A 22,682-nucleotide genomic window follows, 5' to 3' on the forward strand; every position below is an offset into this window, starting at 1 on the left:
ACCTACATTTTCCTGCAAACTAATGCCATTCTGGAGGGGCAGCTGCAGACATTTGCTGCTGGGTCTGTGTAACTGTTCAGCATCTTGGTACAGTGGTGGCAGAGGATCCCATACTTGTACATCCATTGACATAACAGTATGGCCTTATCTTGCTGTGGCAATACCTCACAGCTGTACAGATTCACACAGGTTACCCAGAGGCAGGGGTCATAAGTCAGGACATTACCCCTATTGTGGTTTATGAGCAGGTTTGTAGCCTCCCATTCTTGTGTTTGCAGCCAGGGATAGTATGTGCACACGACTGTGTTTCAGACTTCGCACATTCCATGCTGCCCATGCTCCCATCCCTCCTCTATTATTCTATCCTCTTCCATATATTTTGCAAACATTCTCTGATACTTTCCCTATAGTTATCACCTCATCACAGCGGTGTATTGGTGTTGGTCCACAGTTCATGCAGTGGGACATGGTGGACATGTTACTGTGGTTTGCCCACATGGCCTTGCATATGGGTTCTGTGGACTGTGTTATGTTGTTATTTGGGAGTCAATGACATAACATTCATTGGCGGTACAGGTGAGACACAGGCATTTGGCAGAGGACTGAAGGCCATTTAGTAGTGATGCAGGCCAGCTGTAGCAGGCCATTGCATTTGTCAGTCTTACAGTCCCAGACTGCAATACAGTATATTCCCCTGGGGTGACAGGATAGGTGTGCTAGGTGTTCATGCCAATACTTCCTGTCAGTATTGATCAAGTGGTGTGGATGCTGGCAGGGTGCTGCTTACAGCTAGGGGCACACCTGCCTGGGACACCTGCACTGTATGCTGCATTCTTTCGCTATTGCCATACACAGGTGGGGGTCATATTGTACCCATTCCTAACAGCAGGGATAAGATCTGAGACGTACCTGTGGGTGGTGGTTGGGGTGAGCTGGGAGCATGTGTGCAATGGACACTCTTGCATCTGACTCACAGATATGCATGGGGCATGCCACTTATGCTGGCTTGTGCAAGGACATCAGCTGTTTCTCAATACATCATTCGTATGACCTTTGTGGTCTGCAAGTGTTTGGCCAGACGACATCGGTATTCCTTACTACAAGCCCAGATAATGTGCTGCAAACTTGTATGTACAATTCCAAGGGTGTGTCCATTTAATAGTTACACATTATACACTGTCTGTCTGTGGTACTTTCCCCTGTGTACTGCTTGTATATCTGACCAAACAGTCATGCCATGTCCATCTTTCAGATGGAGACACATATTACCTCCATACATTTACAATGGCTTACTGCTAGAATGTGTTATACTGGGGAGCATTGTGTTTGGCACTGCAGTTGTGGGGACTTGGCCCTGTCATCGGCAGTACTGGGCAATGGCCACCAGAATAAACCTCACCATGCATGCATACTGACCACTCTCACACAATATGAAACACACACCAACCTAACACATGCATACCTGCATATCATATTGTACAAATGCTATAATCTATTCTGCTACCTTGGCCACCTCAGGTAATCTGTGCTCCACTGGTATTATGCCTACACATAAATGTTACTACATATCTACATAGGATTGGGGGGGGCACACCTGATTGTTACTACGTGTCTACATCATATTGGGGGGCACACCGGACTGTTACTGCATGTGTACATCGGATTGGGGGGGCACACCAGACTGTTACTACATGTCTACATAGGCATGGGGGGGCACACCTGACTGTTACTACATTTCTACATAGGATTGGGGGAGCACACCTGACTGTTACTACATGTCTACATAGGCATGGGGGGCACACCTGACTATTACTACATTTCTACATAGGTTTGGGGGGCACACCTGACTGTTACTACATGTCTACATAGGCATGGGGGGGCACACATACATTTACAATGGCTTAGTGCTAGAATGTGTTATACTGGGGAGCATTGTGTTTGGCACTGCAGTTGTGGGGACTTGGCCCTGTCATTGGCAGTACTGGGCAATGGCCACCAGAACAAATCTCACCATGCATACATACTAACCACTCTCACACAATATGAAACACACACCAACCTAACACACGCATACCTGCATATTGTACAAATGCTACAATCTATCCTGCTACCTTGGCCACCTCAGGTATTCTGTGCTCCACTGGTATTATACCTACACATAAATGTTACTACATTTCTACATAGGATTGGGGGGCACACCTGACTGTTACTACATGTCTACATCATATTGTGGGGGCACACTGGACTGTTAGTACATGTCTACATTGGATTGTGGGGGCACACCAGACTGTTACTACATTTCTACATCAGATTGGGGGGTGCACACCTGACTGTTACTACATGTCTACATAGGCATGGGGGGCACACCTGACTGTTACTACATTTCTACATAGGATTAGGGGGGCACACCTGACTGTTACTATGTGTCTACATCTGATTGGGGGGCTCACCAGACTGTTACTACATTTCTACATAGGATTGGGGGGGCACACCTGACTGTTACTACATTTCTACATATGATGGGCACACCTGACTGTTACTACATTTCTACATGGGATTGGGGGGGTCACACCTGACACTTGTACACATTTGCTATGACTGCACTGGTATGTCAGGTACTCCATTTTATTCTGTGTTCTAACCTATCATGCTGACTATAAGCATGTCAATGTACTACAGGTCTTAGCTTTGATTGACCTATATATCAGTTTCTGACTTTTTACCATTCAGAACTAACATCCCATTGCCTGACCTGATGTAGTCTGTCTGTGTAGGCCTGGGGGGGGGGTTCCCATAGCCATCATTCAGAGGCCTTAGCACAGCCGTTGTTTGTGTTTGTCTACACCTGTCCTGCTGGCTGAGACTGTTGTTGGGTATGTGAGCCTCCCTGACACACATGTGGCCATCACATTTCCTGCAATGGTTTTTGTCACTATGTGTAGTATTGACTACTATGGTGACACCGGTATTTGTTACAGATCTCATGCTACCACTCTAGGTGTCTGCTATCTGTTGGCATCCCATTCAGCTACCTGATTTCCTTGCATGCTCACATCCATACCATAGATACAAGTAACAACACATACTACTCCATTCGGCAATTGGTAAGAAGAGTGACTTACCTTGTGGCTCTGCCAGTATTGAGGATGGTGTTGGAGGGCTGCCTATGTCGGATGCACATAGTACACTCCTCATACATGGCTGAGCACAGGTAGTGTCATGTCTGGCATCCCTTTTACTGTATGCGAGTCAGAGAGAGGTGTCATTCCCTGAGTCCCTACTGTGTCAGTGTATGTGCTATGCATTGCCTCTTTGCCAAGGCCAGGGCATAATGGGCATGCCTCCTTCTGTGTACTGGGGCAGGCTCAGGTTGTTCCTCTTCCGAGTCACTCTGTGCCTGTGCAGGCCTTGGCAATGTTGGGGGGCTGTGTGGCCCTGCCCCGTGCTGTTCCTGCTGCAGCTGTTTCCACAGGATCATATTGTGTAGCATGGCACATACAGTGACAATTTCAGTAAATGTACATGTGCAAGGCTCCACTGGATGTGTCCAGGCACCGGAACCATGACTTGAGCATCCCAAACACATGCTCTATTATAATTCTGGTCTGTGCGTGTGCCTCATTATGGAGTTCTTGTTCGGGTGTGTGTGCATTTCTGATGGGTGTCATCAGCCATGGGTCCAGTGTGTAACCAGCATCCCCCCCACAAGGTGACTGTAAGGGATGTCCCCATTGGCAGATCTCTGGTACAGCTGCGTCAGATGCCAGATGTGGGAATTGTGATAGCTTCCAGGGCAGCCAACACACACATTCATTATAATACCCTGGGCATTGCACATGACCTGGCAGTTGATGGAGGGAAAGCCCTTGCAGTTGATGTAGACCCTACCCCCGCTTACCAGGTGGTCCTGTGATGCATATGTGAGTGCAGTCTATAGCACCCACTATCTCAGGGTATTCTGCTATTTGGTGGAAGAGACGCATATTGCTGGCCAACGCCTCACGGGTGTTGGGGAAATATATGTGCTCACTGGCATGTGCTGACATGGCATCCAGGAAGTGGTGGAGTACCCTGGATGCTGATGCCTGTGAGATCCCTGTGATATCCCCAGTTGGCCTTTGGAAGGTACCTGTGGCTAGTATTCTTAGGCCTACACATACCTTGGAATCCACTGGGATGGGTTTCCCTCTGTTATTTCTGTGTGTCAGGCGTGGCCGGCACAGCTCAACAATTTGCTGTAGGAGGTCTCTGTCCACCCTATAGCGCTCCACTATCTCCAGCTCATGTAGCCCCTGGTAGGTTACCCTGGGTCTGTACACTCTTCTCTGTCTCCTCACTGAGGGTTGATCGACAGCATTCTCATCCTCACCACCCTCAGCCTCTTCCACATGTTGATGTATGATAGCTGCTGCAGCCCCTATCATTTTGTTGTTTTCGTGTGTTAAAACTTCCCCGCTTGTATACACTGGTGGTATAGAGTATGTAGAAAAATTAGAGGGAAAGATGTTTGCATAGTTTATAGTAGTGTTCTGGGCTGGTCTGCTGCCTGTGTAATTGGCTGGTTCTGATACATTTCACCTGCCAACCTGCCAGCTAGGCTAGTTCTCCCTGATTACCTTCCTTCTGCTGTTGTCCCTTCCCATCGCCTTCCTGTTTAAGCCCGGGGGTGCGCCATGCCAACACAGTGCTCGAATGTGCACAGAGCTGCTATTTCCTGGTTTACTTTTTTTTCCTTTAAAACCCAGTGTGAGGCACGCACACCCGCTTAGGCAATCTAAAAACACCCCCTTGCTTAGCTCTGCTAAGCTAAGGGCAAACCCGAGCCACAGGGCTCCAATCCACATAGAGTATGCCTAACACACACCCCTATGATGTCAGCTAACTCTTAGGCTTGAACCAAGCTATTCCTGTTCTTACACTGTTGGGTGGTGACTACCATGCAGGGGAAATCTGGGATTCAGTATCTTTCCCCTCATTTGCATAGGATTGCCTGTTAATTCATAGTTACAGGTCCCACACTGAGCCTACCCCCTTAGCAACCACTATTCACTGGCCATGTTGTCTTCTGCCTGCCATTTTTATATTTTTAGCCCGATCCAATTTGCATGCCACTGCCCTACACTTAAACAACCAAAATCGGCTAAAAAAAATAACATTTTTTTAAACTGTTTTCCATGCTAATGACCATATATTTGGCCATTGGCATGCTTTACATGTTATATACACCCTTTATTTGGAGCTGTCATGGCTCCATTTTGTAGTTTGCAGAAATGTACCCGGTTACTAACCAAGTACATTTCTGCAGATTACACTAGTCCTGCATGGCCAGCTGCCAGCTTCCTAGATCGCAAATTCACCTCATTTGCATGTTTTTCACTTGCAAATGGGGTAATTTGCATACAGTAGTTGCGTCCGAGCAAGAATAGTGTAAGAGCGCTCGTGCACGTCCCTGCAGCTTATTCCTGGATTGCACAGTGGACATATTGCCTCCTGGAGCTCCTGCACTGTTCCTGCACACAGTGCAGGGCTTGCTGAATCCGAGGGCATGTGTGAATGGTAATCCACAAAATTATTTTATCTTTATATTACACCATAAAGCTTACCTTCTGTTTCCACAATGTGTACATGAAATCCATAATTTTCCTAAGCTTTTTGTTAAAACTCATGATTTGAAATGCTGTCCAGTACTCCAGCATTCTCAGCCTACCATGCATTATTTTAGAAGACATTACATTAAATACTAGGTCTGGGTCAGAAGTTTGGATGACTGATATTTGCATAAAACTGCTTATTAGGGACAGCAGAGAGAAACCTGCACTGTCTGGCATGGTTCAGTGACTGTAATCCAAAGTGACTTACTAAAAAGCTAACCATATTATGAATGACATTTAGCCATTTGAAACAAGGTCAGGACAGTTTAGAGGTATACAGGCAAACAATTTACTTACTTGATTACTTTTTAATGTTAGCTGCTTCACAGATGCAGATATGCCCAGTTGCTATCAAAGCATAATCTCAGACGAGCAAGTAAAATTGAACAGAAAAAAAATAGCCAAGTATTACAATATTAATAGCTTCCTTTGTCCATTCCATGCCATACTATACAAGGATGGGCACTCCGCAGCCACCTGACTTTGTGTCATCAAATCGAGAAGCAGGATGACGCAAAGACAAGAAGAACTATGGCTGGAGTCTCACAATTTAAGAGCACTGAAAATAAAAGCATCATGGTTATAAACGTAAGGCACAATTGATTCCAATGGCAGAATGACCACAATTCTGGAATGCCATTAGAACTGTAAGGTAGGGGAGAAAAAAAACTTATACCCAGTCTTTAAGTGTGTACATGTGCAGCTAACCTACCCCTTACTATTTTTATGTGCCATGTGTATCCTGTTCTCACAAAACTGTCCTTACTCTGTCACTCACTATGAAAAAAATATTTAAATGATTATTTGTGTATGAGTAACCACTTTAACCTTTCACTTTAGGTGACGGATGTTAACTTGTTTTCATGTTGAAAAATGTCAGATTTCTCAAATGTCAGATTTCTCAGCTTGTCTGTTGTCTTTTTAGGTACCAGAATCCTTTGAAGATGTTGCTGTTGCTTTTTCCGAGCGGGAGTTGAAGTTGCTAAACAAACAAGACAAGCAGCTTCACAGAGAGGTGATGGTACAGAATTATGAAAATATGGTGTCTGTAGGTAAGTATAAACTCTGAGAAATGGATTTCTGAGGAAAGAATTATATCTTGGAAAGAAAACAGTGGTATAATTTAGAGAATTTGTTATGGTATTTTTTAACTCTTATGAATATAATTTTTGTGGGTAAATAGAGATATCTGTCTACTCCAGTGGGGTGGTAACTAGTCATGTGCCTCACAACTTCTTTAAAGCTTAACTATGAACTGCAGTTAGTTTGTTCCTGACAACCCATTATGAATAACCTCAATACATTCTATAAAAGGGAAACTGCTTGTATCACCCCTAAACATACCTCCATTTCTGTGTCCACTGTAACCTCTCCTACTTCCTTTGCACCAAATTCTTTTAACTTTTCATATTAAAACATGTACAGCTACACCATAAGCCCCTTCCCTTCTGTTCTTTAGTGAGTATAAATCTGAATCTTGGCTTTTCTGCAGATTTCCTATTCCTTTATCATTTTGTTGCTGTTATCTGAACCATCTTAAGACATTTTTGTTACCTTATGTTTGTGTGGCTTCCTGTATTGCACGCATTACTCCAAATGTGCCGTCATTCTGGCCTTGTATGATGAAATCAGTATGTGTTCTTCATATGGTCAGTAGGATTTCTTCCAATGAAGACCCAGCTTCTAGAGCTTTGCACCCTTCCAGGCCAGGTAATTGTCCTCTTCCCTGGGATATTAGCAAGTTCCCAGTATAAAGGTAAAGTCCACCAGCACCACTTTTTTTTTGCTGCAGTATATTTTGCATCACATTCTCTGCTGAGTATCATCAGTTTGGTATTTCAGCATGCACATCCAAATCTCCTGAGAGCACCCCAGCAATACCAGGTTATACCTCATACCATGCTTTTCAGCCCCAAAACGTGGACGGAACCACAAAAGGAGGGGGAGTATCAATATTCGTCAAAGATACCCACACCTCCAGGTTGGAGGCACAGCATGAAGCATCAGAGACTATCCATGTGCAACTAACAGTGGGTAAAACTGCCTTCCAGTTTATAGCCTGCTACAGACCACCCTCCCAATCCCAGGAACCCCACTCAGCCTTCCTGAGAACACTGGAAAATATGAAGGTCTCTCAAAACACCATTATATTGGGGCAACTTCAACTACCCAAACATAGACTGGGAGCATTACTCTAGCTCCAACACCCTAGCCCAAAGGTTCCTAGAATTTATAAACTCAAATGCTATGGAACAACTTGTTACCACTCCCACAAGAGGGGAAAACATACTGGACCTGATCATCACCAACAAGGGGGCTCTATGCTCCAGACCAGAAGTGTATCCCTCACTGGTAAGATCAGACCATAAACTAATCTCACTGGATATTCACATCCCGACCCCACCCCCTGCCCAGAAAACCACAGTGAAAAACTTCTCTAAAGCAAATTTCACACTCCTCAAAACCGAGGTGGAATCCTTCAAAGCCCCCGGGCTTGTGGAAAATATGGCCCAGACCACAGAATCCTTTATAAACGCATTCTATGAACACCTTCAGGAATGCATGGATCATGCAATCCCAAATAAAACCAAGACCCAATCCTCCAAAGGCAGGCCCTGTCTGGTGGACCCCAGCCATAAACAAACTATACAATAGAAGGAGGAAGCTACTACATGATAGAGCAAAATCCCAAAAAGGGAAGGCATCTCTGATCAGTATTAGCAAAAAACTACGGGCACTCATAAAATCGTCTAAGGCCAGCTTCGAGAGAAAAATTGCACAGGACACTAAGGATAATCACAAGGCTTTCTTTAGTTATGTTAGGAACCTGGGTGGGAATTCCCAGATATGCTCAGAATTAGTCCAAAATGACAAAAAAATACACCGAACCCACAGACATTGCCAACATCCTAGCTGACAGGTTCAGTACAAACTTATCCTCCCCCACCAAAAGGGCAAATATCTATCCCAGCAGAGTGCTGCCGCACTGACATCTCAGATGCTCAGGTAAGAGCCGCCCTCTCCAAAGCAAAAAACACAACATCAATGAGACCAGACGGTGTCCCGGGCTGTGTCCTACATGAACTCCAAGAAGAGCTAAACCCAAACATAAAACTACTGTTCAATCTCAGCCTTACTACAGGATATGTACCCGAAGAGTGGCGTACAGCAACAGTGGTCCCTCTCCACAAAGGTGGTGCCTCAATGGATCCTGGAAACTATTGCCCCATAAGCCTGACTAGCTTGGTCTGCAAAGCTATGGAAAGGATCATCATGGACCTCATAAATAAAGATATTGGGGACCTACTGACACTGGATCCTACCCAGTTCACTTTGTTAAGGGCAGATCCTGCCTCTTAAACCTGGTCGATTTCTTTGAAACAGTCACCAAGGCCATTGACGAGGGGAAGGTGGTCCACACAGCCTACCTGGACCTCGCAAAAGCCTTCGATACAATACCCCACTCGGGCATTATAGATAAGCTCACCAGCTTAAATATAAACCCCTATGTCACTAGATGGGTTGCAAACTGGCTCAAGGACAGAACCCACATGGTTAGAATTGTTGGAGCCATGTCAGATTCCAAACCAGTTACAAGTGGCATCCCACAAGGCTCAGTCCTGGGACCTCTCTTATTCGGTATATATTTCTCGGAGGTACAGGCCAATGTGGAAGGACTGTGGCTGACCAAGTTCGCAGATGACTGCAAACTAGGCGCCATAATCGACTCTCCAGCGGACACAAGCATCCTACAAAAGGGCCTCATAGAAACAGACAACTGGTGCCAGAGCCATGGCCTCAAGCTAAACGCCAAAAAGTGTATAGGCATCCCCTTTGGCAAAAACAAAGTGCCTACAAATTACCACATAGGTGGTAATCCATTAAGTACGGAAGAAGTAATTAGGGACCTGGGGACCCAAGTTGATAGCAATCTCTCATTTGAAAACCACGTGGCCAAAGTGGTTAGAAAAACATTTTATATAGCCCACCTAATCATGAAGTGATTCACATCTAGATCAGTGGAGGTCATCGTGCCTCTTTACTCATCCCTCATCAGGCCCATAATTGAGTACAATGCCCCTTTTGGGATGTACCTTACCAGACACCTGCAGCAACTGGAAAGACCCCAAAAGTACCTCACCAAGAGGATCAAAGGGCACAAACAGATGCCATATGCTGCCCGGTTAAAGAAACTCCAGCTCTACTCAGTGGCATACCACTTGCTCAGAGGCGATCTGTGCCTGACGTATAAAGCCATGTCCAGCCTGGAATTAATGGACATGCTGCACCTCAGAAAATCCAAATCCCATTGAGCTACGCGCTCAAGAGACTTGAACCTCAGCACTGAAATAAATAGGACAAGCTGGAGGGACAGATTCATAACCCAGAGGCTCCCTTCACTCTGGAATAAAATCCCTGTCCAGGTTAGGCAGAGTCCCTCACTGACTCTCTTCAAGAGGAATCTTGATGAGTGGATGGGAGATCGTAGGTTTACCCCGGGTATCACTTCAGTGTCACTGTTAGACAGAGGCACAGTATACTAACCTCGAAAAAGGGCATAGCAAAATTAATTTATTAGGTCACTAAGCCCATCCCCCTTACCACCAACCAATCACAACTGTCCTGTGCTCTGACTCATCTCCCTCTCATTTCTTGTCTGCCTATACTGATTAGGCTACTCCACCCACCTACCAACCTCTATCCATTTACACTCCATCTTTCTCCCTTCCAGCTTTTTATACACCCATTTTTACCAAGGCAATTTCCCCTAGCGTATTACACTCACCAACCTCTCCTCACACCATGGATAGAAACTCTTTTACTACCCTTCCCTTCATACTATTACTCCTTATTATTTCTTATCTTTAACAAGTTATGAAACTCTAACCCTAGCAGGAGTCCTCCTCTCCAAAGGTCACACCTCCCTTCATTCCCATAACCCTGTTAATAACCCGATTCCTAAAAGAACTCATCCTACCCTCTGCCACGCCAAAGTTCCCACAACAAAAGACACTCTAAAATTACTAATTAAACTCCAAAAAATATTTGACTACTTGAAAAAATCTATCACAAAAGATGGCGATATCCACCCCAACCCAGGCCCTAATTTTGACCTAGGCCCCAACACCCTGAAAGCAGCCAGAAGCCTAGTGGGCTCCCTCCTTATCCTTCACCTCAACCTAAGAAGTATCAATAATAAGGTTCACAACTTGCATGCCTTGCTTGCAACCCACTCCCCTGACATCATGTGCCTATCGGAAACATGGCTCAAACCTAGCACTAAGGATGAAGAAATCATCCCACCTGGATATAACATCCTTAGGATCGATCGAATAACCAGAAAAGGTGGGGGAATAGCTGTCATGTTCAAGAACTCCCTGAACATCACAATGAATCCACTCCAACCTCCAAAAATTCCTAACCTCGAAATAATTGCCCTAAAGATTCGCCTAAACAACCAAAAAAGTATTAATCTCATAGTAACTTATCTACCACCAGGCAAAAATGTTGAAAACCTAGAACAAATCCTCAGTTGGTTTGCTACCAACTATCCCCAAGAAACCATAATACTAGGCTACACCCTCAACTAAAGACCCAACTCAACCCTCCTTTAACCTACAACCCACACCTACCTCCTATATTCGAACCCTCTTGAAAAAACTCAAACCAACCACCTTAGCGGCTGACTTACTTCCAGCCAATTACCTACAAATAGCATCTGATGCCATAGCCTACCCTGTTTCAATCTTGATCAACCGGTCCATTTCTGAAGCTTCTATTCCCTCAATCTGGAAAATCTCCTACATCATCCCTCTACATAAAGGTGGGTCCTCCACTGACACATCAAACTACAGACCCATAGCTATACTATCTCCTCTAGCCAAAATCATGGAACGCTGCATTCACAAGCAACTCATAACCCATCTTACTCGAAACAACCTCCTGTCTCACACCCAGCACGACTTTCATAGCACAACTACTGCTCTCCTCTCCTTTGTTGACTCAGTTAACCACAATCGCAATAATAAATTAATATCCTCTGCGCTCTTCCTCGACCTATCCAAAGCCTTCGACATGGTCAATCACCAACAGTTGATCCACACACTGGAAACCTTTTATCTTAGCAAATCAACCATAAACTGGTTTAATGACTACCTTTCTTGTAGAAAACAGGCGGTTCAGTGGGAAAATAGTCTATCCGACCTACTCCCCACTAATATCGGTGTTCCCCAAGGATCTATTCTTGGTCCTCTTCTTTTCTCCATATTTATAAATGGTCTACACTCTATCATTCCCAAAGCCACCTGTATTCAATATGCAGATGACTCCACCCTGATCTGCTCTGACATTTCTCTCGCCAAACTCCAAGTCGCAACCCAAAACTGCTTTTCCTTAGTTGAAAAATGGTTCTTGGAACTAAAACCTTTACTTAACCTGTCCAAAACCAAATTACTTCTATTTTTCCCCACTCCTATTACCCCCCCAAGGAAATGAGTCTCCTAACACCAACCACCCCACCTTCCACGTATCCTCCAATAATGGGACCATAATCGAGCCTGTCTCCCACACCAAACTACTAGGTGTGACCATAGACCACAAGCTGAAATTTGATACGCATGTCAGCCTGACCATCAAGTCTGTAAACAAGAAACTCAGGTCCATGTATAGAATTAAGAACTTCCTAACCCCGCACACTAAACTAACCATTGCCCGGACCCACCTCCTCTCCACACTCCTGTATGCCTCCCCGATATTCTCCTTCCTTAACAAAAGAGAGCTCAACAAACTATCTACAACCTATAACCACATAGCCAGATTTATAACAGGAATGCCCTATCGCACACATCATTGCCACAATCTAAGGACACTGGAATGGTTAGAACTGCCCAACATTCTCAAACTCAATCAACTCACTGAGGCATTTAAAACAATCAACTATCCAGACAAAACCCCCTCACTGAACAAAATACTTACCCCCTACTCCAACCTTACGTCCCTTAGGTCATCTAAAAGCCTACAAATACAGACCATTAAATCTAACAACTCGGGAGTTGAAGCACTCTATGCCAATTCTATTGGCAAATCCTGGAATGAACTCCCAAACAACCTAAGACACATGACCTCTCTCCACCAATTCAAAAAACACCTCAAAGATCTCCTAAAGTCCCAATGGCTATGCCCTTGCTCTAATCCAGACTAATAGCAAACATCCCAGGCCTACCTAGCCTCTACCCAACCCAAACCCATAAGGGTCCACAATGTAGCCATGTTAGTCCATCTATCTAAGTCTGTTTTCCTCTTTAAATAATTTGTATAACCCTGTTGCTCATTTTATTTGACTATGAATGTAATATTAATTACTTGATCTCCTGATGTTTTTGTTTATCTACCTCTGTTCTTTGGAGCTTTTCTCCCCGGGCCTCTACTGAAAATGGACATGTATCCAGCTAGACTAGCCCGGTCGACAAATGTAAAATAAATAAATAAAATAAAATAAATTTAAAATGGGTGGCGAAAGCCAAACACACTCTGGCTAGGCTTATAAATGCCCTAGGGCAGATAGCCTAGTATGAACCTATGAACCTATCTGTCATTTGAGAAACCTTTTCTGTAGTTCAGTTATGCAGTGTTTGTTTTGAATTGAAGTGAGACTTGCCAAAGTTCTCAGGGTATATCCATCTAATGAAAAGATAACAATGTGCTTGCAATACAGAAACTCCACATAAATGTTTTCATGCTAGGTACATTTTCTCTCCCAGGCCTGATCACATCACCTCCTGTGGTATTTGCACTTATTTGTGCAAGAGTACTGAGAGGCAAAGGTATCTTACTCTCCAGAACTACTTGAATAACAAAAAGCTTGAGGCTTTGTTACACCAGGCTGCTGTAAGTGTCCTTGAAAGCTCAGACATCTTGCCCAATAAAAGAAATTCATGAAGAAGTGCCCCTTAGAGATGGAACAATGATAGATAAGGGATGTGCATTCTAATCTTGTGAGTGTAAGGGGACCCAGGATATCAGACCTGAAGAGGTGCTTTTTCAACCCCCAAGTTCAACATATATTCTGCATGAGACCTCTGATGATGTACTTCCAGAGGCCACCATGCCTTTGGAACCTGGCACATCCTTTTGAGCTGAAATCCGCTTACTTGCAGTCAGTCAAGATGCCTCAACAAAGGTCCTGAATCCTTGCCTGGGTTACAGTCCCAAAGGAAGGGATGGTAGTTCCTTGGTCCTTGTGTGAGGGCATGAGGATAGCAGTCAGAAGGTAGAAGTCCAGGATGCTCAACAGGGTACCCAGGCCTTTAAGGCAGTTCTTCTTCTAAATTGAGGATCCAGATGTCCACTTCTTCAGCCTCATTGTCACAGGCAGTGTTGTATGCAGCAGGTGAGTTTTCATGGTCCCGTCCTTCCCAGTAGTGGTCATCTGGCTCAAGATTTCATTGTCTTTATGCAAAGTCTGCAGTGCAGACCAGACCAACCTTCAGTGTCAGACATCCCACCTCAGAAGAGTAAAAAGGAACCCTCATGTTCAGAGGAAGGGAAGTCTTCTTATTCTGATGAAAATTATTTGACATACACCCTTCCCCTCTAGGTTATTTCACTGGACATAAGGGCAATCTATCCTCCTCTTCTCCCCTAAATGTTAGCTCATTTAGTGTTATCTTAATTATAATGATAGCCAAAAATGTAATTGATGCCCAGAAAAGATACTGTGAACTTATAGCCCAGTCCCAGTTTCCCATAATTCATTGTTATATCCCTCCAGGTTTAGATGAATTGGATGATACTTTTCTAGCACCATTCCTGATGAGTTAATTGAGTGAAAGCATTGGAGTTAAAGGAAATACTCAGGGCTTTAACACCTCAGGAAGAAAAGGAAAGAAGTCCAGTCAAACAAGAATGACAGCATGTGGGAGGACCACAGAACAGGTATAGAGAGAAGGTGCATGAAGAAAGCTGGTGGTGGAATGCAAAATACCAGGATGTAATAAAGAGAAAGAAGGAGTGCATGAAAACAATGGGAGATAGCAAAGACAGACCAAGCTAGGAAGAAATAATGTTTGGATAACAAAGAAGCTAAGAGAGGTGTGCCTGTAGCAAAGAACAAGGTATCAGAGGCACTCGACCTGCTTCTGGAAAGTGGCTCATTAGGTGGCACAAAGAAACTCCATCAGGTTGCAAGGCAAAGACAGAAAGATAAAGAAGATAGCCAGGTACCCTTCACAAGGGATGCCAGCAACAACCTGCTCACCAGTCGACAAGACATCAAAGACAGATGGAAGGAGTACTTCCAGCAGCTTCTAAATGTACTGCCTGAGACACAGCCCATGATGAAAGAGGAAGAAGAGCCCACCGTAGAAGGAGTAAGAACAGCACTAAGGAAAATGAAGTTAGGGAAAGCAGCAGGCTCAGATGAGGTCATGGCAGATATGATCAAGATACTGGGTGAGTTAGAGCAGAAATAGCTCTTGAGGGCACTCATCACGGCATGAAAGAAAAAGGTATATCCTATATGAGTGGAGAATAATTATTGTATTGTCAGTAAACAAGTTCAAAGGGGACATTTACAACTGTGTGCATTCTAGAGGTATTAAACTTCTGTCACATTGTATGAAAGTTCTGGAGAGGAATCTGCTTTAAAACAGTGACTTATAAATTAAACATATTATCTTTAAGACATTCATTATAATGAAGTGCCAAAGGACTTTCATTAACATTAAGTGTATTTATCACATGTTCTTTAATTCTAGTAGACAGCACTGTTTTAGTTTCCCCTGTATAAGTCACTGTCAGGGGCATTAAACAGGATAAATTACTGAAATACTATTACAACTAAATTTTCCTTTAACATCAAAACATAAATGATTACTTTTATCAAATCCCTTACAAATCAAAGGACAAATACCACAGTCACCACAGGAGAATGTACTCCTTTGGTCCAGATTGTCATAAATTTATTGAATAAGTTGAATCAAGTGAGTAGCTTAAGATAATGTGCTGTAGTCTTACCTTTATCAAATAATATAAGGGGCATTTTACACAAAACAGTTTTTAGCAGTGGCTTAATCATTAAAATATTCCAATTTCTTTTTATAGCAGACATTATTTCACTGGATAATAAATTGTACTGCAAATCACAACAATTTACCTTTTAACTAACTCAACACTATTCTTATTAGAATGATTACTACAATGTAAAGTTTTTTACATAATTTCTCAAAAACTTCTCCCTTAGGGTATTAACCACTTGCCAGTAGGGTGAAGAAACATCTTCTCTATTATAACCCCTATCTGCAAACATATGAATCAACTGATAACATTCAATTAAAAAGTCTATCCTGTCAGAATGTAACCTCCAATCACGAAGAAATAATATGCTCTGGATGAAAAGTTGAACCAAACAAATAGCTGTTGGACTTTCTGTAAATGGTAGTAATTATTAATTCATCAGTTCTTTCTGTTAAAGTAACATCCAGATGTTTAATGACAGTTGGATGGATCCAAACCAAATTGGTTACTTTTAAGTTGAAAAATGAATTCAGAAATATCTCTAGAATCACACTTACAAATATAAAATTGTCAGTGAACCAAAAGTAAAACAACACTTGCTGAGAAAAAAAGGCACAATAAATACAGTAAATAGCAGTGCCTTTCAATTGCCTGTGAATTTTCCCATCAGACTTAAAAAATATATTTAAAGACAAAATTCAACTAAGTATAAAACCTTTGGCATATCATCCAAATGATAAATGGTAGCTTCATTTCCAGCCTTGTACTTCTTTATTACTATATAGCCTGACTACAGCCACAGCTAACCAATGCATGTCCTTTTCCCAACTTAGACCAGATAACTTCTTCTGCAGCAAATGAGCAGCATGTGAAGTAAAGGAAGTTAATATTTCAACAGCTTTATAATGATTATCAGTAATTACATTAACCAGGCTATAAAATATAGTGCCTGTACTACAGACTGTGTGCCTGCCAGGGTGTGTCCTTATGACTTTTAGGCAAACAATAAAAAATGGATAACTTAGAATGTGTATTACGTAACTTTTTATCAATATCTAACTGGGTGAAATATCTAAGTCTTTGACCCTTGTACAGTAAATGTGAAAAAGTTTCCAACCTATATATTCTTATAGTTATTAAAAGATGTACATTCATAAACTGATGAATCATTTAAATGAACAAAACACATTTCATAGTATTAATGAGCATTCATAACAGCGATCTTCTTTCCTCTGTCTGTTTCTAATTTCACAGAGGTTATTAGGCTAATGGCAGTAGGGCTTTTACAAGCCTAGTCATGTAAATACCCCCCCCCCCCAGATCCCTAGTTGACCATAGTTAGATGGTCATTGTTTGCTGAACAATACTATGACCATCACCAAGTGCCCCTGTCCATGAGGGCTATAAGTGTCACCCCCACCCCAGGGTGAATTTGTGGTTTCCCATCCAATTGTTAAGGTTACACTTAAATAGGGTCATTGAGGAGCTGTGCTTCACATGAAGTGGGAGCTTATTCCAGAGGAGTGGCAGTCATCTCTGGGAGACATATCTGTCTCTTGCGCACATTCTGTTAATGTCACAGGCCAGTTTGAGATCCCTGGAGTAAGTGACTGTTGTCCCATTTGATTTGTGGATGTGCAGCATTTCCATTAGGGCAGGGTCAGAGACTGCTCTGTAGGCCAGGTATAGGTCACCTCTTAGCAGTGTTAGGGATTTCAGTCTTTCCATGTAGGTCATGTCTTGGAGGCCCCAAATTATCTTGGTTAGAAACCTCTGCGGTCTCTCCAGCTGCTGCAGGTGTCTGGTGAGGTACATACAGAAAGGAGCATTGTACTCAATCAGTGGTCTGATAAGGGGTGAGTACAGTGGAGTAATGACCACCCTGGTCTTGGATGTGATGCCCTTATTTATGAGATGGGTAGTGTGGAAGGCTTTCCTTTCTACTGTGGACACATGATGATTGAAGTTTAGATTGCTATGCGTTTCCATGTCTTGCACAACTGTTTGAGCTGAGAGGGGTACTGTCTATACCATAACTACCAAGGGTTTCTTCTCTGCCAAAGGAGATAATGTGGCATTTTTTTGCATTTAGTTTCAGTCCATGGCCCTGGCAACAATCATTTGTCTGCGCCAGTCCTTTCCTTAATTTGTTGATGTCATTGGGGGACTCATGATAACACCCAGATTACAGTCATATGCAAACGTAATAAGCCACAAGCCATCAGCTTTTGACTGGACTTAAAAAAAAAATCCAACCAGTAGAGGGCCCAGTACAGATCCTTGTGGTACACCACTGGTAATTGGTCCACTGGTAGAGGTATATTCTCCAACTTTAACAGTGTGCATTATATCTGTGAGCCAATTTGCTACCCATCTAGTGATGAATGGGTTGATACCCAGCTAGGAAAGTTTTTCATTTATCCCTATGTGGGGAACTGTGTCAAACACCTTGGCTAAATCAAGATAGGTGGTGTGTACTGCATTACCCTTATCCATGGATTTGGTGACTTTCTCAAAGAAGTTAATCAGATTTAATAATTAAGATCTACCCTTGACGAAACCAAACGGGGGTGGGTCAAGTGATTGAAGGTTGCATATGTCCTGGTCAATAAGGCCCATGATGATTCTTTCCAAGGCCTTGGGAGATAAGACTGGTCAGGTTAATGGAGCTATAGTTCCCAGTGCCGGTTGATGAACCCCCTTTGTGCAAGGGGATTACTGTTGCTGTTTTCCACTACTCCGGCATAAAACCAGTGCTCAGGCTGTGGTTAAAGAGACAGGTAAGTGGTTCTGTTAGGTCTTGTTTTAGATTGTATAGTATGCAGCCTGGGATGTTGTCTGGTCCATAGAGGCCATATATTTGGCCTTGGAGAGTGCTTGAATGCCCTGTTCTTTGGATATAAATGGTAGAGGATATTTGTCAGGAATGCTGTGTGGTATGGCTGGTGGGAACAGTGGTGGATTTTTACTATGATTAATAAGTGCTTGCCACTGCTCTTTATTCATATTATATTTGATATATTATGGCACACAGGGAAGGCTTTAATAAAATCAATAACAAAGGGAGGAATAAAATTACTGATACCAGAAATGGCACTAGTGTAAACAATAAATAAGCATTATTTTTAAACCTTATCAAGACAAGACTAAAATTATTCCATAGAATCACAACTAGAGTCAACAGCTGATTCAAAAGTAATGCATCTATCAACAGTTTTTTTAATATGGGAAAAATAATACAATAAATTAAGTCTCCTGCATAGTTTAAAATAATCACTTTTGCTGTTGTATCTCTGTGGAAACACGGTAGGTACGAACTTTAGTTCCAGATTCAAAACAATAAGTTCACTATTAGAAAGGGGGAATTGGAGATATTAACAACCAAGTCTCCATTAGAAGCAGTACTTTGTAAGTCATATAGTCGAAGTTTGGAAACTTGATGCAATTCAGTAACAGTGTCAGCATCCTAGACAAAAGAAACTGTTTTGTCTCCTAATTTTCTTGTTCTGGGGGTGTCTTCTCAAAAAAAAAAAAAATTGCCTCCTAATTTTTTTGTTCAAATCATAAACAAACAGGCATAGCCCAGGGCAAAAGAAGTAACTCCTCTTGCAATCAAACTGATGAATGTTATTTCTGTGCTGCACATCGTAGAAAGAACATTACTATTCCAACATGTCCTCTTGTTATTACTAATCGGAGAATTATTATCACAGTTTACAGTATTCAAATTGGCAAGCAAATGCTAAGAAAAATAAGTTTGTAAAGTCCCTGCAAATCTTGAACTGCCCCTGACCCAGCAGAGCACACATTACCACTGCTAGCATCTCTCTTCAGACCAGGATAGATAAATTCAGGCTTCTACTAAAAGAAAGAAGTGTATGTCAACAGTTTCTAAATAAATTATACTTGAGTGCTTATAAACTGTACACCTCACTAGGGATGACAAATATTTGGCTTTTAATCCCCCTTCCCACATAGATTTAAATAGCAAAGTCTAATAGCATATTTCCTCATAATAGCAAAGGTCTTAGTGTATTGTGACAGTGTAACCAAAACCTCTATTTTAGACTACTTTAACACCCCAGGAACACAACAAGAATACCTTACTTACAGATAAATACTTTACTAATTTTTGTTTTTTCCTCTTCTTCAGGGTTTTCTGGTCAGTGTCTGCCCGCTCCATTCACCCTTGGGCTCACTCTGCTCCCCTACCCTTCCCCCATTCCCACCCCCCCACTTTTATCAAATTTATACACTCACTTTGATTAACCCCCACTACCACTCAACCCCCTCCTCCCAGCCAATCCTAGCTATCCAGTCACACAAAAACTACTTCCTCCACCCTTTCACTCTAACTCTTACCTACCCACTAGCCTTTCAATTAACATTCACTACTTAACTTCCTCCTTCTAACCATTCTTTCCTACTACACCTCCTATCACTCCCACTCTTCTACTATTACACTCATTCATTACAATCAACTTACTTTTATAAACATCGCTATAGCTCCCTCACTGTTTACTCACTCTCAAACTGTATTACATAAATTTAAAATACTTCTTCCTCCCTCTCCCCCCAAATCCTAGACCCAAACTTCTCTTTTACAGCCCTGTTACCATAGCATACAAACCCTCCTTTCCAAGGCTCCTCCTGGGTGGCGACATTCACCCCATTCCTGGCCCACCCTCCAACCCAACAATAAGTACCCATATTCTTTCCTCTAACACCTCCACTGCAATACCTGACCACTCTCCCTCCTCCCCTCATACCCCCTATCCAAATTCCTCAACCTCACTCCCCAAATCCTTAAAGATACTCTCCCTCAATATTCAAAGCATTGCTAACAAAGTTACTTCTTCCCATGCCCTTCTTTCTCTCTCTCTCTCTGTCTCTCTACAGCCCTGAAATTTTCACCCTCCCAGAAACCTGGTTACAGCCCCATATTACTGACTCTGAAATCCTCCCCCTGGTTAAAACATCCTCCACCTCGATCAGCACAGGAAATGAGGCAGTGATGTTGTTATTGTATACTCTGACAAACTTTCTGTCTATTCCCTACCTTCACCTCCTCCCACCTCCACTACAATACCTGACCACTCTCCCTCCTCGCCCCATGCCCCCTATCCAAACTCCTCAACCTCACTCCTCAAATTGTTAAAGATACTCTCTCTCAATATTCAAAGCATTGCCAACAAAGTTACTTCTTTCCATGCCCTTCTCCCTCTCTCTCTCTCTCCCACTGTACAGCCCTGGCATTCTCACCCTCTCAGAAACCTGGTTACAACCCCATATTACTGACTCTGAAATCCTTCCCCTGGTTACAGCATCCTCCACCTTGATCGGCACAGGAAACGAGGCAGTGATGTTGCTATTGTATACTCTGACAAACTTTCTCTCTATCCCCTACCTTCACCTCCTCCCAGTTTCCATCCAGTTGAAATTAGTTTTGCCAATTACAAACAATCACAAAAACCTTGCCATAGTAGCAATTTATATCTTAACTGGCAACAACATTTCTAGCCTTGAACATTTTCTCTCCTGGGCATCTGTAAACATCTTTTTCAAGACTATCATCCTAGGTGATGTCAATATTGACTGCAACTCCCTTAATTCCTACTACTCTTCCAATACTAGCTTCAGTCTCTTTTGATTCTCACAACTCATCACCTCTCCCACCTGCATGAATAAACACACAGATAAGACTAATACCCTTGACTGGATCCTCACCTCTAACTCAAATCTGTATCACAATGCTACCACATTACCTGACACTCTCAGTGACCATCTCCCTACCCACATGATATGACACACCTCATCTGAAAAACCTCCCCAATACAAAGACAGCTGTAACCTCACTAATTTCTGCTGAGAAACCTTCAGTAATCTTCTCTCCTCTGTTAGCTGGTCCTTTCTCTATGCCCTCCCTCTCAACGAGGTTGTCTTCAGATTTAATGACATTTTCCTAAATATTCTAAACTCCTTAGCCCCCACTAGACAAATAAGAACAAAAACAAACTGTGCTCCATGGTTAACCCAATCAAACCATAAAGTAATGCTTAAGTGTAACAGTGCCTGGAAAACCGGGAAAAAATCAAACTCCCACTGCCATCTCCAAATCTATATAGAACTTAGGAATCTAATCAAGAAGCAAATTGCTCTGGACAAAAGCAATGCTGTCATGAACCACTAGACAACCCCAACTCCAGCCCTAAAAAGTTTTGGAATTGTATCAACAAACTCCTTCACCCAGGCAACCCTTCTTCCCCCAGCCACTGTACTAACAGCTCACCAACTGACACTGCCTCCTTCTTAACTCCTTCTTCATCAACTCTATAAAGAACTTAACTAAACCTGACATCACCCCCCTTCTGATCCCTTCCCGTCTACCAATTCCACCCAGTTCTGTCTTAAAACCATCCCTAATGCATACATCAAATCTCTTCTTACCAAACTGAAAACTTGCTCCCCCTCTGCTGTCAGCTTACCTCCTCTATTCCTTACACTTGCAGCTAACTCTATTGCACATCCAGTCTCCATATTAGTAAACAGTTCAATTCAAGAGAACACAGTCCCTGACATCTGGAAAAAATCCTATGTCATACCCCTCCACAAAGATGGCAATTCAGCTGAACCAACCAACTACAGACCTTTTGCCACACTATCCCCCTTATCCAAAATTCTAGAAAAATGTATTCATAACCAGCTCCTTAAACACATCATACAAGACAACCTGTTAACTGCCACCCAACATGGTTTATGTCCTCAGCACAGCACCTCTACACTCCTCATTTTATTTATACAGACTATTGCCAAAGCAAAGGACAGTAACAAACTAGTCTCTTGCCTCTTCCTTGATCTATCTAAAGCCTTCGACTTTGTTTCCCATACCCTATTTCTCTCAAAACTTTCTTCTCTTAACCTCTCCTCTTCTACTATACTGTCATTCTCCAGTTACTTTCCCAACAGATTCAAGTCCATCAAATGGCTTTCCTCCTTCTCCCCTTCCTTACAATCCAA

The 22,682-nt window shown here is 42.8% G+C and overlaps 1 protein-coding gene across 1 annotated transcript in view; it reads left to right on the top strand.

The window, feature by feature from the left end:
* Window positions 1–22,682, top strand: part of LOC122797153 (zinc finger protein 883-like) — a 140,251-nt gene that overhangs the window by 25,517 nt on the left and 92,052 nt on the right. The window contains exon 2 of the mRNA XM_044065961.1: window positions 6,577–6,703. Within this exon, the coding sequence (XP_043921896.1) occupies window positions 6,577–6,703 (127 nt within the window). The remainder of the gene's footprint in view (window positions 1–6,576; window positions 6,704–22,682) is intronic.

Source organism: Protopterus annectens, chromosome 3.part0, assembly GCF_019279795.1.
Source record: "Protopterus annectens isolate FY-2018-M chromosome 3.part0, PAN1.0, whole genome shotgun sequence".
Taxonomy (NCBI): Eukaryota; Metazoa; Chordata; order Ceratodontiformes; family Protopteridae; genus Protopterus; species Protopterus annectens.